This window comes from Dermochelys coriacea, chromosome 7 (assembly GCF_009764565.3).
Source record: "Dermochelys coriacea isolate rDerCor1 chromosome 7, rDerCor1.pri.v4, whole genome shotgun sequence".
NCBI classification, from domain to species: domain Eukaryota; kingdom Metazoa; phylum Chordata; order Testudines; family Dermochelyidae; genus Dermochelys; species Dermochelys coriacea.
In genome coordinates this window covers 94,433,422-94,456,181 of record NC_050074.1, presented here as the reverse complement: position 1 = coordinate 94,456,181, position 22,760 = coordinate 94,433,422, and the positions used below count along the sequence as shown (strand labels likewise).

The 22,760-nt window shown below is 40.4% G+C and overlaps 1 protein-coding gene across 4 annotated transcripts in view; it reads left to right on the top strand.

The window, feature by feature from the left end:
- The window catches only part of CEP55 (centrosomal protein 55), a 35,958-nt gene that overhangs the window by 10,994 nt on the left and 2,204 nt on the right, over positions 1 to 22,760 (top strand). For all 4 annotated transcript variants that reach the window (XM_038409251.2, XM_043518712.1, XM_038409250.2 and 1 more), the window contains exons 4-8: positions 7,840 to 7,905; positions 10,588 to 10,729; positions 16,596 to 16,912; positions 18,723 to 18,794; positions 22,084 to 22,209. In XM_038409251.2, coding sequence (XP_038265179.1) covers positions 7,840 to 7,905; positions 10,588 to 10,729; positions 16,596 to 16,912; positions 18,723 to 18,794; positions 22,084 to 22,209 — 723 coding nt within the window. The remainder of the gene's footprint in view (positions 1 to 7,839; positions 7,906 to 10,587; positions 10,730 to 16,595; positions 16,913 to 18,722; positions 18,795 to 22,083; positions 22,210 to 22,760) is intronic.

The window sequence follows — 22,760 nt, the reverse complement described above, 5'->3', positions numbered from 1 at the left end:
AACATTTCTTAACCCGGCTAGAGGACAAGCGTTATACCAAGGCAAGAAAAATCCAAGTTAACTGAACAAGTCAGTTCAGAATAGCCTAAAAATTCAATAACCATTCTACTAATCTCTTGTCTTCGAAATTTAGTGATGGTATCAGAATCATGTTTCTGAACAGTCTGAAGTCAGTAATTAATACCTTGAGTTAGGTCAGTAGAAAATATTCTCAGAAGCTAGTCATGCTGTTACTAGATCTCATTCGATGAGTCTGTCATAGCATGCTATAGAGCACAGGTTAACCGATAAATGTTTGGAATCTTTCTACTGTTTCCCAAGAGAACAGTGCAGTTTTCCTGCCTCTGGGTCACTCACTTATGGTCCACAAAGCCCTACTCTTTACCCCCATCCTATTTAACCTCCACATGAAGTTATTGGCGGAGGGAAGTGTATGTCTACATTGCAGTGTAAGCCTGAGCCCAGGCTTGAGACTAAACCACCCTTCAGTTCTAGTCACACACCTCTCTGGCTTGGGCCTAAGATCCTAGGACACTGGAGGGTTTGAACCCCAGTCAAGACTGGACTCAGTGTTAGAGCCCTTTTGCTTTGCAATTTAGATGCAGCCCCCCACCTTGGGTTCTTGGAGTCCACCAAAAGTATCCCACAATCCCAGGGACCAACTTCCTTTGTCCTCTCTATCCTAAGAATCTCCAGTTGACTCCAGGGAAACTCCCCTTGGTTTGGTGCAGCAGCTCAGTGAGTCAGTGTTTAACCTTCCCATTGTCTTCTGAACATCAAGCTGCAAAGTCACCATCAGAGAGCCTTCTGCATTTGCAATGGAGACTGAACACAAGTCCTTTGCAAAGCATGCTGCTTCATGATCACAGGAGCACAGCCAGATTTTGGTAAATCTCTGGTGTGAAACCAGCAAAACAGTGGACTTTAAAATACCAGTGGTGACCACACATACCAACAAATAGCGAAGAAGCTGGCAGCGTTGCAAATTTATCAGACTGGAGACCAGTGCAGGGAGTGGATTTAAGCAGCTTATAACGGAGTATTGGAGAATCAGGACCACATCTTGGGCAACTCACCAACATCATGCACAATTTATCATGAGTTTGAATGTGTGCCAGGCACTGTGCTGACCATCAAGCCAATGGTGGTGCATGATGACCTGGTCAGCCAGTATGGTGCCCTGCTGGCCCCAGAATCCGGCATGGGCACAGATGGGGGTCAGCAGCAGGTGCCAAGTGAGGACAGTGAAGTGACTCTGTTGCTGAAACCGATCCCAGAGGAGGCTTTGAGCTGCAACAGTGCATCCTGGGATCATACTCGGAGAAGCTGTTTGATTCCTTCTCCCCCCATCCCCACCAGAGGAACAGCCTGCTTTGGAAGCCTGAATTGGACACAGAAGGGACAGAAGATGCTCCTGAGCCTGGTAAGTTTCTGGTTCCATTTTAATGTTTAATACAGTAATGGGAGAGTTTTCTGTTCTAGGAACCAATGCAAAAGCTATTAGAAGCCCCAGTTAATAACCTCTGACTGCTAAGGGCAGGTAGTGTGCCACCAGCAGCTGGGCTTCCCCTGTGGGAAATGCTGACTATCAGATGTTTTAGAAATGTGTGCCAAGTAATGGAAAATAACAGTACAAGAGATAAAGGACAAGGCCAGAAGATTTTTGGCTGGACTGAGGACTAAACTTTGGCTGAACTAAGGACTAATGATATAAGCAGCACCTGAGAGTCTTTACTACCACAAGATAATGGAACCCAAAGATAAGAATGATGAGAACATTGGGTGATAAACAACAGAAAAGGAATAAACAAGTGCTGTGTATATATATTGCTGTGGGAAGGGAAATAAAGTGCTTTTTACCAGCAACTGTGTCAGTTGTCCTGTAAGCCAGCCTGCTAGCAGCAACATTCCCCACCTCCCACCATGTGGAGTTCAAAATAGCAACAGGGAAATGCAAACAGTAAAAATGCCTTCAAAGTGAACCTCTATCTGAGAAAGCAGTTTTCCTAAGGCATTCCTGTTTCTTAAAAATAATAGCCTTAATTGCCACACCTGTAATCACTCAGTGGAAACAGTGAACTGGTGGGTGAGTGGAAATGTGCTCCATTTACAAATCTAGTCCATTTCAGTTAAAAGTAGGTATGTGGCCATGTCATGCAGTCCACAAGTGACGCAACCATTTGTGCCAAATTCAACTAGTGTTTGAAATTTTGTCCCAGAAATGTGGCGGGGATGGTCAAGGAGGATGGCTGTGAAGTTCCACATGGCTGTATGCAAAACACGCAGAAGTTAATGAATCATCCTATTGATTCCCTCGTGGATTCTGATGCAGTCCTGGGTGCTGATAGCTGCACAGATTTCCTGACGCAGGAACTCCAGATAGGTAATTGTATTGCGGGGAAGGACATATTTTACAGGGCCATCTCGGTAGCTGACCTGCCCATTCTACTCATAGTGACTGAACAGCACATCTATGGTGGAATGCTTTGCTTGCATACAGGTTTCCCATCAGCAGCTTGGAATAACATTTCCCTTTGCCAGTTGGGCACCACAAAACCTGTTATGTCCTCCAAAATGTGGAGGGTCGGAAATGATAGCAAAAGCTTTTGTAGCATGGCCACTGATGGCACCTTTTGTCTCCCCTCCAGGTAGTTCTGCAATTTTTTTAGAAAACAAAAAACAGCTTTCAATTTTTAATTTATCATTGTCTCTCTGCTTTTCACTGAGATTAACCAGTCTGTGTCCATGTGAGCTCTGTGGTCTGGCACATCCCTCTATCAATATCCTGAAGTTTCAGTTTGAAAAAGTAGCATTTTATGTCCTTGAAATTCTACAAGGATTTTTTCTGTGCTCCTGCACTGAACTATTTGAGACAGTAATCCTCTGTGTCTTGTGGCTTTCCAGGCCCCCTGACGTCTACTGGCTTCAGTACTTCCACAGGTCACCAACACTGCAGCAGAAGTCTGGGCCGGTGTAACTACACATATCGTTCCAAGAGGAAGCATTTCTGTGATGAACTGATGGTTGAAGTTCTGGATAGAGCTGCCAAGCAGGTCCAGTAATAAAGGCAGAGAGTCTTGAGGCAAGAGGAAAGGCTCACACTTGCTGCACAGCTTGAAAACAGGGCTTCAGTGAAGGAGCAGGCACTTGCTTCACAGTTCCAGGAATAGCAGCTAAGAGAGGAGGACAGAGCTGAGCAGAAAGAACTGTTGAAGCTGCAGATATCACTAATGGCTGCAAAAGAACAGACTCCTGCTGAATCACTCACATCACAGTCTCAGTCCCTTGTGTGCTACCTTGTGATGCAATCCAGAAACAGCTTGAAAAACTCCGTGGCTGGGTGGCCCATACAGTTGGGCCTCATGAGTAGCTGGACTGGGCAACTTGCCCCATGCAGCTCTCCAGATTGATCCCCTATACTGGATACCTCCACTCCTTGGCACCAAGTATGCAGCAAACAGGAATAGACGGGAAAGGACAACCAGGGGGCAGGGACATGCTATGGTAGGGGGTTTCTGTCTTATACATAGCTTTTCTCTTTGAACTTGTTCATGCACTTTTTTTGTGAGAGAGACTGGTGTCTTGGTGTGGTAATGGCAGCTGGCATGCCTGGCAATGGGTTAACATTGTACTTTCCTAATTTAAATATTTATAAATAAGCTTTTTATTTTATCAAGAAGTTTTTTATTATCACTGCATCACTTTACCTGTATTTTAAATTCACACTGTATAAACATGTGATATGGGATAATTAAGAATTTGTATGCAAACGCTATTCCTCAATACAATTGTCTACATCAATCCATACTGTGAAGTGATCCTCCCTCCCACCCTCATTTGACAAGGGTCCCTGTCGTTCATAAGTACATTGCAAGGCAATCACCCCCTGCCCACACACAATCAATGAGCCCCCTCCGCACCCAAGCACATTCATACAGGTACTGTTCTCTTTCTTCCACTGGCCTTTGCCCTCCTCAAGGAGCACAAATACATAAACCTCGAACTATGGGCATGTGAGTCCCATCAGTGGCCCCAACGCAGTGCAGAAACACCATTCTCTCAAATTCAGCAGTTACTTCAGGAATATATTTTGTGCCTGCCACCTTGGCTTAAACCATATGCTTGATTGCCTTAGAAACCTTTGCTGTTGCTTTGCCACCTGTAGCAGTCTGGAGTAGCCAGCGTCCAGGCAGTTATGGTAAGTCGTTTTTGGACTAATCGCTGCTGTCATTCATATCTTTACACTGGAGGTTTAGGGCGAGCTGCTCACAAAGCTCCAGAAATGTAGCTTTCTTCATGTGAAAATTCTGGACCCATTGCTGGTCATCCCAGGTATGCATGACTGTGATCCCATCAGTCTGTGCTTGTGGCCCTACTCCAGAAGCATCAGCCTACATCGGAGGTGTCAGCGGCTGTACTGACTGTCATGAGAAGCATCAGCCAGTTCAAGTCTACCATGTCTGTGGTGGTGGTGTCCTCCACAATAAGCTCTGTCAGATGCCTTTTGTGGATCAGAAAACATCACCAAAATGTCCATCAGTGTCTCTCAGAAGCTCTGCCTGTTTCCTGACACTGGAGTGAAAGCCAAACAAGAGGAGTTTTCAAAAGGTCTCCCCTCCACGTTGCTGGCTCTGGTAGCTAGGAGTGCACAGACCAAAATGACTGCAGGGCAGGATGTGTTGGCAGGCTGTTCAAGCTTCCTGTAATGTGCAGGGTGGACAGTCAAGTTTTCCCGCACTGAACCATGGTCAAAGGCCTAGAGTGGCCACATTTTGGGAGGGTGCTAGGGAGTTGGATATGATTGGTTTGACTCGGGTTTGCTTGCTGCAGTGTGGACACCAGAGCCCCAGGTTCAAGCCCAGGAGAGAAAATTCTTAACGTAGGGTTAACGATCAGTGTAGCTGCTTAAACCTTAGATTCTCTAACCCAGCATCTGCTGACTTGAGTTTCACTAACCCTGGGCTCACATTGCAATGCAGACATACCCACCGTGTTCTCAGGTGCCAGCAAGACACTGACTGTGCCCAGTTCTTATTTGCTTCCAAAGTAAAAATACCACTGCCAGCTATCCTGGGCCTAACTGAGATCAGTGCCTGGATGAAAAGTAACTAGCTTAATCTGAATCAGAGCAAGATGGGTGGGAAGAAAAATAGTATTTTGAATACTAACTGTTATCTTAGTGTGACAGTCTCTCTTGAGGAAACCTGCCCTTCCCTAGCACAGTTCATAGTTTTGGGATCTTTATAGACTCCTCACTGAACACTTGGCCACTGCTTCCATAATGCAGCTTTTAATCCACAGCTGGCTACTAGCTTGTACGTAACCTGGCTACAGACCTATATCTTCATGCCCTCTAGTCTCGGCTGCTGCAACTTGATACTCTTAGGGGTAAGTACACAGCCTGAATGCTTTAGTTAGATGCAGCAGCCTGCTTCCTTTCTTCTGGAATGTGACAATGGATCCAAATATCTCTGGTTTCAGTGTTATGTTCTAATTAAAAGAAAAGGAGTACTTGTGGCACCTTAGAGACTAACAAATTTATTTGAGCATAAGCTTTCGTGAGCTACCGCTCGCTTCATCGGATGCATTCAATGGAAAATACAGTGGGGAGATTTACATACATAGAGAACATGAAACAATGGGTGTTACCATACACTGGTTACAGTGTGTAACACCCATTGTTTCATGTTTTCTATGTATATAAATCTCCCCACTGTATTTTCCACTGAATGCATCCGATGAAGTAAGCTGTAGCTCACGAAAGCTTATGCTCAAATAAATTTGTTAGTCTCTAAGGTGCCACAAGTATTCCTTTTCTTTTTTGCAAATACAGACTAACATGGCTGCTACTCTGAAACCTGTCAAAATTCTAGCTAGCGTTTCTGCAACAAAATGGGAAGGATAGAAAGAAGGTGACATTTTCTGGCTGCCTGCAGGGAAGATACTATTTTTCAATTGGTCTTGTTTAAAGAATTCATGCTACATTAAGCACAGCATAAATCTTCAATGGAAATAACTAGCAATAGACTTTGTCTCTGTAAAGAGCTATCCTATTTAACGACAAACCTGACCTGCCGAGGATGGTAAATCCAAAGTAAACATAAGTTGGAGAGCTAGGGCAAAGAATCTCTGTGGTCCACAACAACCAGTTTTTAGTGTCTTTAAAGCTGTATCATAGCCCCAAGAATTATTCAGTTGCTAATCTGTGCTAGCTTTTCTGCATAGCCACAGCTGAGAGATTTAGCTGTCAGTTATCAGAAGGATTCTTACTTACATAATCTTAAACATAAAGTATGAAGGGGCAGATAAGAGTGGAATAATACCCCACCCATTAGATGACCTTTCCTGTCAGTAATCGTAAAACAGTACCCTACGTGTTCTTGACTGCTTATTCTGAATTGGTAACAATTGCTTCTGTGATAGTCTGTTTCCAACACAGGATTGTTTTATCTGTGGGGCAGGCTGATTACCAAAATAACTTTGTATTAATAGAAGTCATCTTCTTTCAAATTGTCATTAATAAATGAAGTGCAAAAAAGGTAAACTTAGACTTTTTGATTGGATGTCTTTACAAGCTTGAAGATGTAATGCCTCTTACAAATGCTAGGTGGTGTAAGAGTAGCATGTATAACATTGGACACAAACGTTTCCTAATTTTTTCCTAGACATCATAGATACTGAGTTCTAATATTTATAGAAATCAGAAGTTTTTAATCAAAATACATCTGTAACAAGTATTCAGGATTTAAAGTTATGCTTCATGTATACAGAATAGCTTATAAAAGTTCTAATACTTACATTCAAGATCTTGCATTCCATGGCTGCAGAATTTGTCCCAAAATGTATTCCTTGTTGCAGAAATGAGCTGCAGAATCTAGAGGTAGACTTTTCAAAGACATAAATGAGATTTAGGTATCCTCTCATATTTTGCTCTGACAATCTCCCCTGCACCTTTTTAAAAAAAAAATAGCTTCTAGCACACATGAATTGGAAAGTTCTTCAAAATATGAACAGTGTAAATTAATGCAGCGATGCCTATAAACTCTGAAACTGCTGCTGGTTATTATAGGTCTTAGCCATGAAACTCTCGGACACTTTAAATGTCAATGCTATTTGACAACTGAACATTTTTACAGAAACACCTAGCTAATTTAGTCCATCCTCCCTTGCCTTTCTTCCCTCTCATTCCCACAATCCCATACTGGCTCCTGTGCCTTCCAGTGTGTTTTAAAAGCTCCTACATAGCTATTGAAACCTCTACCTTCCCCCAGCAGATCAGTATTATACGTAAAAGTCTGCAAGATAGTGATAACTTTACAGCAGAGCAAAATTCAACTTAATAACAAGAAATACTTTACTGACTTATTGACTTCCATATTAAACTTAAACCCTCAATTTTCTTAACTTACCAAGAACTACAGCACAATACAGCAGTGCCACAGAAACAAAGATTGGATGTCTTTCTAAAATATGTACTAGCTCAACCAGAAGTTATGGGCTTGAGGAAGGAACTGAAGCAAAATTCTGTGGCCTGCATTTTGTAGGAGACCAGACTAGATAATGGTCTGTTCTGGTCTTAAAATCTGTGAAACTAGTGTTCCACCACAGAAATTAGATCCACTTGCAGCCAAATACAAGAGGGTGAATCCAAAATGTTTGATACTTGGAACACACTTGTGATGATGTGAGGATGCCCAAAGAAATACTCTTGATATCAGAATTACATGTTTGGTTTTTAACTCTGACTGTAAGTGCTTCTTTCTTACAAGAGTATAAGATTAGTTGAGAATACACTTTTCTAGAAGAAAAACAGATTAACGCATTCTTCTTTGTCTGCAGAAAGCTGTAATGAACTGCACTGCGTCACCAAGTAATCTTAATGAAGTTGAAAAACAATTGAAAGATGTAAGTTTCCTTTATAACATTCTAAATGTATATTCACTATTGTAAGTGTCTCCATGCATGACAATATAAACAATACATAGCATACTTGAAAGGGAAATTGAAAAAACCTATTTCTATCTGAAAATATCAAACCCACAATTGTTAAAAGTAACCCTTAAGGCTATTATAACTGCAAGGCATAAGAACAGTGTTCTATTTTTCCAGTTTTACTTTGTGCCTTTGACAACATTATGTGTATAGTCAGTTTCACTAGTTTTGTGATGCAATTATATTACAGGTTTCCTGTACTGTTAGAATGCCACTGCTGACATGTGTTCTCTCCAGGCCTCGTCAGTGAGTACTTGCCTGTAAGAGCCGCACCAAAGCTGAAAACAAAGAGGCAGTAGGCCACCAGGAGCACAAAGGAAAAAACGGAGTCTGAGCACATTTAGTGTTGATTTCAGGCCTGCCCAAAATACATCAATAGGAGAGCTGAACAAACCCTTACAAAATTTCTCTTTCTTTAAATAAAGAAATCCAGGCATATAAGGGTACCCATCAGAAAATGCTCTGAGCCCATTTAAAAAAAATCAAGTTATAAGTGATCCTTTACGAAGGAACTAAGAAAATCATTGCCTTCTCACAGTGCAAAGACAAACTTGCTAAAAACTCATAGGATCTTCTGACGGGTCCTTGGAAGCATTCCATTCTGGAATGTTACACGTTATGAAGGGTGGTGAGGAATGGAAGCACTTTAAGAGTCAAAACCTAGTATTTGAAAGTATTCTTTTGTTCAGAGATGGTTAGGGCAGCAAAAACCCATTAACCAAGACCACATTGCTTATGTTGTCCCTAAGTTTGAGCACGGGGTTAAAAGAAAGAAATTGGCTCTGCTACTGGCTCATATGGTCTTAGGCAAATTATTTAATCTGTTGGGTTTTTTTCACTCCCTCCCCATGAATAAAATGGAGGTAATTTTGTACCCTTGTCATCCCCCAAAAAGTATTGTACTATTGCTACTTTCTAAAACAGTAAAATAGGTGTGGTACCATGTCTGTTATGACTTCATTTGGCACTTCCAAACTATACTGGAGTTAAAACATTTGGCCTTTCCCAGGATGTCTTATCTGAGATCTTAGAGCCAGTAGTGGTGCACATAACCTTTTAACTAACACATTGAAATAATGTCATGCACACATTAAACTTCACCTTTTAACATTTAATATGCATTGCTATGAACTGCACTATAAAATAAGCAACCCTTGGCTGATCTTGACAGGGAAACTCATCTGTACTGGCTATAGCAGTTTACCGTAGCTATCTTAATCTTGGAAGATTACATCATTTATTTAAATTTGTTTGGAGAATTTTGTATATAGGTATCTTTACAGTATTGCCAACAAGCAGCTGATCGATACAAGCTTAGGACCTAGACAACTGAGTTGTGTTAACACAACACACCCTTCTAAATATTGTATTAGTTAAATTCTGTGATCTCCCACCTTCATGCAGCCAGTGGCTTGTGCTCCCCACTGCCGTGCTGGAGCCTCCGCGTTTATCTAACAAATAAAATATGCAGAATTTTAAAATATTGTGCGCATTTTTTAGCAGAATTTTTAATTTTTTTGGCACAGAAGTCCCTTAGGAGTATTCCATAGAAAACTTTGATCTAAGTATTGGCAAACCAGCTTCTATGGGAGATACTTATGCAAGTGGAGAAAATGTTCTTTATGGCAGGGGAGATGTACATGTAGGGAAACTTGCATCCTGTAGTTTCAGTATTCTTGTTCTTCATCCTATATTGCAATATTTACAGTACACACTTTTCACTTAAAGAAATTAATAAATGGGAGATGTTGCATATCAATATTTAGTGCATCAAAAAGCAAATACAATTTTCATTAAACCCGTATTGTTAAATCTGTGGGAGAGAGATGACACCTTGAAGATGTTGGTAGATATTGATCATTTGATGTAATCTGATAACATGAAATGTTTGGGGATCTCAAGTTACATTATGGAAATAAAACTACTCTTTCCATAGTTAAATCTGTGAGTAGCCTTCTGCTGTTAGCAAGAGTTTTGAAATATGTTCAGCTTTTAATTTACTACTAATTTTTCATTTGTGTCCTCCTCCACAAGGAAAATACTTCCTGAATGTTTGGGGACTGATTAGACAAAGTGCATTTTATATATTACGGCTTGAAAAATCCAGAGTTCTCATTTTTGCAAACTTCTTTTTTTTTTTTTTTTTAAGTGGAACATTGTTTCAAAAATGACTTGATAAACTTCAGCTTTGGTTTATTCTGTCCTCAGACACCATTATTTAAATCAGTCTTTCCAAAAAGTATTAGTTAATCGTTCTTTCATTTTAAATTAACTCCTTAGTTCCTGGTTTTAAGGAGCCTTTTCTACTCCAAGAGACAAACTAATCTGTATTAGCACACCCAGTACAGATGTAGATAAATTCAAACAGTGGAAAACTATAACATTAAGATCTTCAACAAACTCTGAACGTTTTCCATATGACAGACAGCAGAGATGTAAATATAAAATTGAAATTACTCAATGCAAAAAAGTTACTAGATCTTGCAGACTAGAAATTAACTAGCTTTCCTTGGCTGTATTTTTGAGTATTGGAAAGAAAATGGGATGGTAATGTTCTAAAAATGTGACTAATACTGTTTTTTCCCGTGCATGAAGGCTCTGGAGAAAAACCAGCAATGGCTGGTATATGACCAGCAGCGAGAGGCATATGTCATGGGACTGTTGGCAAGGATCTTTGAACTTGAGCAGCAGTCAGAAACAATTAACCAACAGCAGGCAAAAGAGGCCACTGCAGAAGGTATTAATTTAAACTTTCCTTCAGAAGTGAACAAAAATCATGAGTTTTATTATTGTTTGCAATGTTGCTATAGCAGTGTTGGTCCCAGAATATGAGAGACAACGTGGGTGAAGGAATATCTTTTATTGGACCAACTTCTGTTGGTGAAAGAGACAAGATTCAAGTGCCACAGAGCTCTTTTTACCAGACCTGAAAAAGAGCCCTATTGCGCTTGAAATCTTGTCTTTCACCAACAGAACTGGGTCCAATAAAAGATTTTACCTCCCCCACCTTGTCTCATGTTATGACATTTTGATAGAATAAGTCTGAGAATTAAAACAAAAGAAAATCCCTAATTTAATGATAGAATTTAAGCATTTCCTAATCAGTTCAGTTCCTTCATGCAGAAAGATGAGGAAAAAGATTGTACTTACCAGACTTACAAGAGTTCATTGCTATCTAGCTACACTCAAAACTGAATCATCTGAATTTCTTGCTATTCATATCTGCTACATGTGCCAAGAAAACACTTTTATTGCTCAAGGGTAAACTTGCCATAAAAAGTCAGCAATCAGATTTCTAGGTGGACTTTTTCTTGACGTTTGCACAAATAGTACTCTTTTAAGCAAACATCATTATGCCACCCATCCTGCACATTACACTCCTAACCAGTGTTGCAAATTCATTAAAGAGTCATTGCTTAGGTATGGATTTATTTTTCCAAAATACACATTGTAAAAGATGACTCATAGGAAGTGTTTGCAGATCTAAGAACTAACAATTTTTACAGCACAAAAAAAATTCTGTAAAATGGTGTTGACCATCCCCCATTCACTGGCAGTTGCATGATCTGGACCCCTAAAAAATCTAGGGTGGACCATGCCTCAAACATTGGCTAATATCTTGGTTTGCGCCCATGAACCAGATGCTTGATGATTGGTAACACCGAATCATATGCCACTTCTGCTGGCAACCAAGTCAGACACTTTTGACCTAATCTGTCACAGGAATGAAACTGTGCCTAACACCTAGCCCACTGAATGGATTTTTTTTTGCCTGTGTGGTGTATTTAGAATCTGCAGGGGTACAGCAAGTTCCTAGAGCTCGTTGCAAAGAAAACACTAAACACTATGAACCCAGTTTAACTGTTGTACTGCTTTTGCCAACTTTGCAGGCAGCTTGAAACAAGGGAGGTATGTCAACTTTCCTTTATTTTCTCTCCAATTAAGCTCCCTAAGATGTTGACTCTAAAGTATTAGCCTTTTGACATTTAAAAAGTTATTTCATTGTTTTTGTGGATGGAATGAGGAAGTGTTTGGGTAAAACCCACGGGGCCGGAAATTGAGAAGTGCTGGTGGGGAAGAAAGGAGTGAAGACTCAAACATGGGGTAGGAAAAAAAAAGAAGAAAAAAGTGTTCCTCAAGGAAAGTAATCTTCCCAATAAATGATGCTAAAGTACTGAATCAAGGATGCCACACTTCACCTATTGATCTTTGTACAAACAAACATCCCACTGACATCACTTGGAAATGTACTGTGATTGTGTAGTCATAAACAACCCCCTCCTCCCCCACCTCACACCATCTCATAAAACAAAGTCTAGTCTTCCACACACAAGTCTGATAATCCCTGTCATTTTTCCCTAACAATACTCCTGTAATGGTTAAGATACTCCTTCCTATTACTGCAGTTAGATATCCCAGGATACACACTGCCACTTCATGAGACTTCCACTCTGTACAATTGTGTTTTGAGAACTGCTATCTCAGACTGCTGTCTTGGCTATTGAGCTAAAGGACATGGAGTGGTATAATTTTGTAATCCTTTGCTGGAAGCAGCACTTGCCTTAGTATCTATACCTGAACATTGGAAGTTGCAGAATTGAACTACTACAGCTCTTAGAGAAGCCAAAAGCAGTACACCTGTTTTGAGAGAAAAGAAAAGTGAAGTAAGAGTGAACATGGCATCCATGCTCAATCTCATTCAGTCTGACTTATATTATCCACATGTCTGCCTTGCATAAAGCAGGCTAGAGAGGGTTACTGCTCTGTGGCAGGAAAACATGTATGAAGGTGCAGCAAGTAAACAGATAACTGACTCTGTTTTTTGAGAAGCTGCATGGGATGCTTCCAACCAGATTGGCCACAGAAACAAATAGTGTGGACATCAGTGAAAATGCACTTGATAAAGAACCTATCCATCACCAAAAGGAGGAGGCCCTTGTTTCCAAGGGGGCTAGTACTCTACCTGAATGAAAAAGGAGTAATGAATGGGATGAAATATGTTGTCAAGATTTGGGTGTAGAATTATCTGAAGAGATCAGCTAAACATATTGGAGAGGGAAATACAAGAAGAAATAAAAGTTAAGGAATTATATTCTACAAGTGACATAACTATAAAAACTTTATTTTGCTAGGATGCCCATATCCAACCTATCACATGAATAGCTTTTCTTATTGGTTTACCTATTGTCCCTAGGATTAGCTAATTTTACAGCTTCCCAACAAAGCAATCTTGTGGGAAGTGACCAGATACTTGAGGGATGTTAAGAGCACAGCACTGTTTCAAACAATAGTTAACTGATATCAGTTGCTGTGTGGCTGATCAGTTAGAGAGGTAAATGGGTGCTGATACAAGAGAATGGCCCAGAGTCAGGAGTTGTGCAGCTTACAATTTATCTCAAATTTGACATGGAACTGGGACTGTCAAAAAATATTTGGAACCAAAGGTCACTAGAATGTTCTCTGCCTACTTTCCACCTGCTGCATGTGCCATCCTTTGCCATTTATCAAATAACCAAGCAAAACTAAGACATTGTTTCACCATGATTCGCTTTAACTATGCAATTCAGGGATGCCTTTTCCTCGGTTTAAAAAACACCACCACCTCCTCTTGGATGTTAACCTGCATGGGTGAGTTTAGTGTTGCTCCTTTACTACTGTTTAGGCTCCCTGTGGCACGTGTGTTGTGGTACAGAGTCCAGATTAAAGACAGCACCACAGGAGAGCTCCACATTACCTTTAATGCTACAAAGCAAGATCTCTAAAAGTAAAGCCACCATCAGAGAGAGGTTATGGCCCTCCTATGTGTCTGCACCCACTCTATTCTTCTAGCATAATTGAAATGTGAACTTTAACTCTTATAATGAAAGCATAATGGCTTCTTCAAGTCATCAATGGAATATTATTAGCATCTGTTGCTAACCTATAGTGCTACATAACCTGGTCAATCCAAAGACAGTTTTGCTTTTTAAAAAACTTGTATATTGATTCAGGTCTCTTAAATATTAACCAATAGTTCATATACCAGTAAACAGGGACAATCTGTTTTAAAAAACAGTACACCTGTACTTGAATTCTTGGCATTGTATAAAGTAGTTATATTGCACACAGATTTTTTTCACAACATAGTTATATCCAAATTTAATTTAGTTTTAGATTGCTTATAGATTGAACAAACGATGCCGGTCAAAAAGAAATGGTTTTTAGATGAGGGACCAAGCAGAGTCCCTAAATGCAGGGCTGACTGCAGTATTTATGAAAAGTACTTTGGTTAGACTACCTGAATATACTTGGCTCCTTAAAAGTGGTTGAGCATTCTATCAGCACTACCCGCTACTGGGAAAACCTGACATGAGTATTATGAATACTACACTGGTTTTCTGTACTATCCACTGGCCTGAGCTAAACATGCCACTTCTCAGGTTTCAGGTTTTTCTGTTCAATATAATAGATTACATGGATAATTTCCTATAATTCTACCTTTCATTTGAATGGTGTATTTACAAATCATGCTACTAAATTTTGACTGAGTAGAACTAGCAAAATATTGGAGTAGATTGGCAAGTATTGAAAAATCCATTCTTCAGTGATGAATGAGGTTGTGCCTATAACCTTACAGATGTGATCCAACAGTAAATGTATGTAACATACTCTTCAGTCAATTCCATTGCTACTCTTTTCATAACTTTGCTAAATTGGATTGTAGTGAAATCAGCCATGTATTGATTTCATTGGTGCTATTCAGATCCCTATGGGAAGCAGTAAAATGATCGGTCATATTAATTTCATGCTGCTGCTGTGGCATTAGACACAGGCATACAGGATCTATTCACTAGCGAAGAGAATCCAAGAAGTCAGGGTAGCAAACCCTCCAACTCTTTAGTAACAACAAGGCCCTAGATGAGGGGAGAAAAACAGCTTAATATGGAGTGGAGTTTCACTTTTATAAGATTCCTACTATACAAGTGAGAGGTGGATAAGATAGAACTCCAACCAGAATCCAGGAACAGCATCCTTATTTTAAAAAAAATTCCTCCCTCTTTCTGTACTGCTGAAGCAGGGGTCCTGCCCAAAGCAAACTTAAGCTAGGAACTGAAAAATCCTCATTCCAGGCAAATAGGAAACTTTGCAGGGTGAGTCATCTGCTGCAGAAAGTAAATTTTAAATAAGAGAGTTTTCTATTCTCTATGCATGATGAGAGCATTCCAAAGCCAAACCAAGCTGGAACCAATTCAATGTTTTACTCTTCAGGCTGCAGCACTTTAGTGCTGTTATTGAGCTTCCATAAGTGTAAGTTTCCATTGCTGGTTTTATAGGTCCTTGAGGGCAGCACTGAAATTGACAGTCAGATCAACTTCATTCTGCAGAGGCTGCTGATAGCAACAATAAACTACAGCAGAGGATGGCATTGGGAGTACTCTGGGGAGGGACCTCCAAATTGAGCCTGTGAAATGGAGAGGTACAGTTGCAGAAACTCCTCCATTGAAACAGCCAAAAAGCTAAGGGAAGCTTAGGGTACTGGAGAAAAATCCCCCTCCCTTTTCCCCTGCCCCTCCATCACAGCAGCATTTGCCCTTTTAAAAACCACAAGGTCAAATACATTTCAGTAAACAGATTAGATTAGTTCTGTGGGATTTGTTAAATATCAACATACATTGTTTCTACAGTATGATCAGCCTGAATAGTAGGTTACATTTTAAAACAGTTATTAAATAGAAAGCTGATATAGCTTAATACAATGTACAAGACACTACACAACTCTCTTTATTTCTTTTCAGTTACAGAGGATACGGCTTTCAGGGGCAAGAGTGTGGCCACACTGATGTTTTCACCCCTGGTTAATAAGCCTTGTTCTTGGACTACTCGTGTCTGGTGCACTTTTCAAGCCCTGATTTAAGCAATAGTCATTGGCTAGGAAGCTGGTACTTACAATCAAAGAGTGTATTCTGTGCTGCAGCAGTGGTGATCACAAAAGCACAAGATCCTTCAGCTAGTGTCAAGGAACTGAGGGTGTATAATCTGAAGAGGGCGGTATGTGATAACCAGTAGGTGGCATGGCTCTCACACTGCCCTGTTAATGCTAACCTAGTAGTTAACAAAAACTTAAACTGTGGGAGTTTTGCAGCCTCTGTATTAGGAAGCCTAAATCCAGGACTGAGAATCCTGTATTGATGGTGGGGCCACTGCACCCCCCGTATACCAATGTGTTAGTGTATAGGAGCTATACCAGAGCCACGACAGGCTGGGGGAAGAATTCCTCCAGCACAGGAGTTGCATGGGGCCAACATAAGCAATCCAAAGCAGTCCTCCCTCACAAGCCCTGCCATGTAAGGGTTGGTGGGGAATGTGTCTGTAGCACTGAGCACTATAGGGAGTCTGGGTTGCTATGCTCTATAAGTAGACCTGGGGAGGCGATCATAAATTAGAGCATCATCAGAAACTATTCTGATTTATGATGGGGGTTAATCTGGGCCTTACAGCATGCTAGAATCTGGAGATCAGATAGGTTGTATATAGCTACCCTAAGGTATGGCACAGAATCTAGCCCAGTGTCATTAAAGAAAGACTACTTTAGAAAACCACTGTTTTATTTCTGTCTTGTGAAGGTTCCCTTCAAGAAGAAAAACAAAAATATTATGACCAGCTTTTACTGATGGCCAAGAATGATCTTGACACTGAAAGACAAACTATAACCCAGCTAAGATCTGAACTTAATGAATTCAAAAAGAAATATGAAGAAACAAAACAAGAAGTAATGAGTTTAAATAGCATATTGCAGTCACAATACAATGTTGCTACGCAGACTCTAGAAGATGAAAAGAAAATCAAAGGAGATAAAATACAGAGGTTAAAGGAAGAGAATGAAATTACCAGAGAAAAGCTCAAAGAAGAAAAGAAGAAGACTGAAGATCTCTTATCTCAGGTAAGTAGATCCAGTATGTGAGTTTAAATATATTAGCAGAGGGTTAAATTAAATATATTTTTAACTCCTTAAGCACAAAAGAGGGTCATAATGGTCCGAACTATTTTACTCTGTTAAACATTATCTGCTTTCTGCAGACATTTAGGCCTGGTCTACACTGGGAATTTAGATCAATATAACTACGTAACCCAGGGGTGTGAAAAATCCACACCCGCTAAGCAAAGCATTTAAACCAGCTTAACGCCTAGTGTAGACAGTGCTAGGTTGACAGAAGAATTCTCCCATCAAATTAGCTACCACCTCTCAGGAAAGTGGAGTACCTACACTGACGGGAGCAGCACTCCCATTGGCAGTGTCTACACTGAAGTGCTGCAGCTGTGCCACTGCAGTGTTTTAAGTGTAGACAGGCCCTCACAGCACTTTTTTTTTTTTTTTTTTTTTTTTTTTTTTTTTTTTAAATGATTAAAAGTGATGCCATACTCTGCAGTTTGTTCCTTTGGATTTGCATCAAAGGCCTCATGAAATCTTCTCAAACTAGCAACCACCACCACCACCACCAATTATTAGAATCTTTAAAAATCCACCAGATACAATTTACAGACAAATGTAAACTTTTATGAAGCAAATGCCAGGCCAGCTATTTCTGTCCCTTGGAGAGAATACTTCACAGCAGCTAACCTAAGCTCAGTGATTCAATATCCTCCAGTGTTTACTTTACTAAAATCTGTTGTTGCATATTGAATGCATAAAGCACCTATCTCGTTTCTTATACTGTGCCTCTCACTGTAGTTTCTGAGTGCCTTTTGGCACAGCACTTCACTTTTTTGTTCTAGCACTTTTTCCCCTCTGTGGGAGCATTGCTTGTGAAAGGACAGTCGTTTGCCAGAAGTACTAGTTAACATGATTGCTATGGATTCCACTGATATATTTTATGGAAAGCTATATGCCTACACCAAACAGCTCCAAACATTTATCCAAATGGATAAAACAACAATTGAGTAAGACTAAACTTTTTGTAATAGCCATTATGCAAAGCACAATTTAAATTCAAACAATTTACTGTGACTAGTTTACGCTTGACTAGCCCCGTTGAAATGTTTTCATCAGGATCAGATTTTAGGTATTGTAAATTGGTTTCCTTGTACAGGACACAGCACTGTCTGTACTGCTTGACTGCTCACAGCTGGACTCCCTTTGAACCTTAGATCAGCAGGAACTATGGACCTGATGCAAACTGTATATAAGATCCAAAGGGAGGCAAATCTGGATATTGACCAGGAACCTGGGTGTGAGCCTGGACAAGCGGGGGAGGTGCTGAAGTAGGCAACTGCAACCCTGGTGGCATCTGGATGGTGTGGGGCCAAGGGAAATCCGTAGAGTTTAGCTAATTCTCTAAGGCTGTAAGAGTTAATGGAGCTAAACTGCTTGTGACTATTACCCAGGTACTGGAGGAGAGGAATATTTGCATGTGGTAACATGGAATTAATTTCCTGGATTCCGAGGGCCTGATGTAAAGCCTGTTGACGTCAATAAGCTTTCCATTGACTTCAGTAGATATTGATTTGGATTCTAATCACCTAGAAAAGCTTTCAGGAAACATGTTTCCCCTTCATGGGACTTCATTTCACTGAAGAAGTGTGGAGGGAAGTTCAGTTGACTTGGATACTATGTATGAGAGACTTCCTTTAGCACTGGAATATGTAAACTTCTAGTTAATCCTGTTCTTTAAAAAAGTCATTCATTCTTTGAGATTTAATAATTACTATATGTAGACGTTATTGGTTACAAGTGCCTTCTTTCCACACTGTAGGTCCAATTTCTTCATAAATCTTTGTTAAAACAACAAGAAGAACACACCAGGATAGCTTTGTTGGAACAACAGGTACCAAATTACATTCTAAAGTTCTGGTTGATTTAGTAAGTCATATTAATGCATGCGACTCTTAAAATCCTTACATTTGATTATGCACATAAGGTTTTTTAAAATATGACATCCTCAAAGTGTAGGTTAAGAACTGGTAGTTGATGGCTGATAAAAGCAGCAATTCATTCATATTCAATCATTGGAGCTTTCTCAATATAATGCACGTGAGAACAAAGTTCAGATATAAATGTGAGATTTGCCTGACAGTAGGCTGCAAAAATTCTATATGAATTTTTAGTTGCCCAGTTAACCCTTGTCAAAGTATTGTTGTGGTAGATTTTCCCACATGTAGCAAAGTAATCTTTGCCTTTCATATTATTGCTGTATTCTGTAGTACATTATTGGTGGTAATTTCAGTCTAATTACAGGTTTACTGATTACATGCAGGCTTTGGATAAAATCACTTTTGCTTTAAAGCTATTCTGAAATCATATGGACACTTCCTTACAATCTTAAATCTATGCTGTGTTATAAATAAACTCTATTTCTATAGACAACCTCTCCTTCCAACCGCTTTAAAGAAATCGGCTCTTGTTCTGACTGTTCACATCACTGAATTATTTTGTCGGAGCAAATTTGTAACAAGGAAAGGAACTAGAGAAATTGAATACTGTAATTTAAGCAGATGCTACCAGGTCTATGTAATTAATAGTCAAATATAAACATGTGAACTATAATATGCCAATTAAAATGAAAATCTAATATTCTATCTTTAAAACATCAATTAACTTCAACACTCTCTAAGAACAGACAAACTAAAATGTGTTCTTTTCCCAACAAAACACTGATCTCAATAGTTCTGTTCCTTGTATTTCCCTGCAGTCTTCTTGCCCTCTAAACTTTCCAACTTATTTTTTTAATTCATATCTTTAAAGATACTAGTGTGTGTGTGTGTGTGTGTGTGTGTGTGTGTGTATAAAATTAATATGCGCACCCATGTACTGTTTAGAAAATGGACAGTGTAGTGTTGGGACCCAAGTTGAACAGATCAGCAATGTCAAGTTTGCAGTATGGATGTCTTTCAACATTGTCTTTGTTTCACTTTGAGAAGAATGTTGAGGTGGCAGTTGTTTCTATTTTCTAACCAAAGGTTGTGCCATATGGTTTTCCGTAGTATGTTCATAGTCAAACACTTAAGACTTCAGAATCTCTTCCTATGGACACATTGATTTATAGCACTGTTTAAAGAGAAACTGCACCATTTATACTGTTGTAATTTTGTGCAGCAACTCAAACATTAGTCCTAAAATATAGATGAAATGTATTCAACCCCTAACATTTAACAAAATGAAAATCATCCAACCAATCAAAACAAATGTGTGTGGGGGGAAAAAACCCTGGAGTGAACTCCTGGCCCATTGGAATCTATGCTTCTACCACTGAATTTAGTGGAAACGGGCTTGCTCCCCAAGTTTTAGATCAGTGGTTCTCAAACTTTTGTATTGGTGACCCCTTTCACATAGCAAGTCTGAGTGTGACTCCCCCTTATAAATTAAAAACATGTTTTTATATATTTTACACCATTATAAATGCTGGAGGCAAAGCACGGTTTGGGGTGGAGACTGACAGCTCGCAATCCCCATGTAATAGCTTCATGACCCCCTGAGGGGTCCCAACCCCCAGTTTGAGAACCCCTGTTTTAGATGATGGTATTGAAAGGAGACAATGACTTTTTTGTAATGAGGCGCAGACTCACTCAGCGGCACCGCCTGCTGGCTGTCTGGGAATTAACTCTTTTTACCAGCTCCGGAGCGCCGTCTGCCAGTGTCCCTCCCGGACCCCGGTGCCCTTTTACCTGGGGTGCTGCCCCTCCAGGCAATACCTCATAGATCTGGGTCTCCCCTCCGCAGGGAACCTCCGACCCTCTATCCCCACCTTGCCTCAGCCTATGGGTTACTGCCAGTCACCATCTAGCCCCCCTTCACTGGAGCCAACTGCAGTCTGTATAAGCCAGTCATCATAGCCAAGGGGGGGTTGGACCTGCTGCCTCTGCCTACCCTTGGGCTGCCCAAGTACCCTGTCTTAGGCTATCTGCCAGACCTGCAGCTTTTCCAGTCTGGAGCCTCCCAGCTCCTCTGGCCTTCCCCAGCCCTGCTTCACCTCAGGTAGCCTGGTACGCTCCCCAGTAGCCAGGCCCATCTCCCTCCACAGCTAGAGGAGACTCTGTGTGCTCCTGGCCCATTGCCCTCTTATAAGGGCCAGCTGGGCCCTGATTAAACCAGCCATGGCCTGATTGGGGTGTGGCCCCCAGCTGAGGCTGCTTCTCCCAATCAGCCCTGCTTTTCCTTCCCTGCCAAAGCCCTCTCCCCGGGCTCTTTTAAGGCAGGAGCAGGTGACCACCCCGCTACAGTCTTAAAAATGCTAAGACTTATTTTACATTCTTGTCTTATGTCCTGATGGAAAACTGTTTCGTTCCCAAAGGGTAACAGCAGCTTTCAGCTATTTACTATCTAATGACCACACAAAAATTAGTAACTGGGGGCAGAGTAAACATAGCTGCTTGTTGAGAATGTTATGCCTGAGGGAGTAACCGGTACACTAAGAGGATGATTGATGTTTGTGGAACGTGGGAAACTAGAATCAAAGGTCAGGATGCCCGTTCTGGATACAGCTCTCCTTTTGATGGAACCTTAGAATAATATTTTTATCTTAGTACTCACTGTTTTCTAACATCATTTAGCATATTGACCCCATTTACTAGTGGTTAGATTAAATTCTGTCCACATTCCTTAATGTTTGTAGAAGATGCTTTTTGTCAGCTAATGGCCTATTGTTCTTGTATCTTCTATATTTATATTGTGTTTTGATTTTTTTGACCTCTATAAATCTTCAGTGGCCTTGTAACAAGTCTATCTGTTACCGGATAGTATCTTGTGAAACTCCTTAGTCTTGTGTCTCCTTAAAATTCTATATATTTTAAAGGAAAGCATGTTCACAATATGCAAGCGCAGATGTCATTCGTATTAAGAGGAGTTGTACATGTGCAATGCATAAAGCCAATGGCCTGATGCTGCCCCTGAGACGTGGGATACCTCTCCCACCCACATTGCCATGTTGTCACACTGTAGTCTGCAGCCACACGGTGACTAATGCCATTTTCAGCCTCTTTAGAGCAAAGTGTTGCAGCTTAAAATTTAATAGATTAATGTGCAACCACAGTCAAAAATTGAAACTTACCTCCAATAGTAATTCTTATTCTGTAGTTCTAGCTCTGTAACTTCTCATTTTTTCTCATTGGATTTACCAGATCCAAATGTGTACTACAGATTTTGAGAATGAAAAGCTTGATCGCCAGAACTTGCAGCATCAGTTGAATAAAGTTCTTAAGGAGCTACGCAAGGCAAGGGAGCAAATAACACGACTGGAGCCCTTGGTGAGTGCTGAATGACTTACAACTGAATTCAAGCAGTCTGCCTTTACCAGAGGTCTTATTTGTGTACATATGCATGGAACTCCTATAAGTGATGGAGCTGCTTGCACTCATCAGTGAGAGATAAACCCCAAAGCCTGTAGATCACTCAATAGAAAAACTGAGAAGTAGGTAAGAGTAACTTAGTAAACCCCAGGCTACATGATTCTCCTGAAGTGCTCCTTCCCCAATAGTGTGTCCTAGACTAGAATTTTTTTTGAAACTGCTTATTGGTCATGGTTTAGTGCACACTTCTCTTCATTAGGTTCGTTCAGTTAGTTTAGATCACTTACCTGTACACTGTCTCCCTTAGCTGGCTACTGCTCCCTCTAATGCAGTTACTACAGTAGTGGGTGGCTGTGTAACCCTAAGGTAAATAGCAATATGTGTTGTGTCATTTGTCAGACTGATCTGTTCTTCATTTTGCCACACCCAGCTCCAAAAGCCACTTGAGCAAGAGGAATGGAAGGATGGCACTAGCACTGCAGTAGTTTTATCTTAAGCCAGTTTAAGAG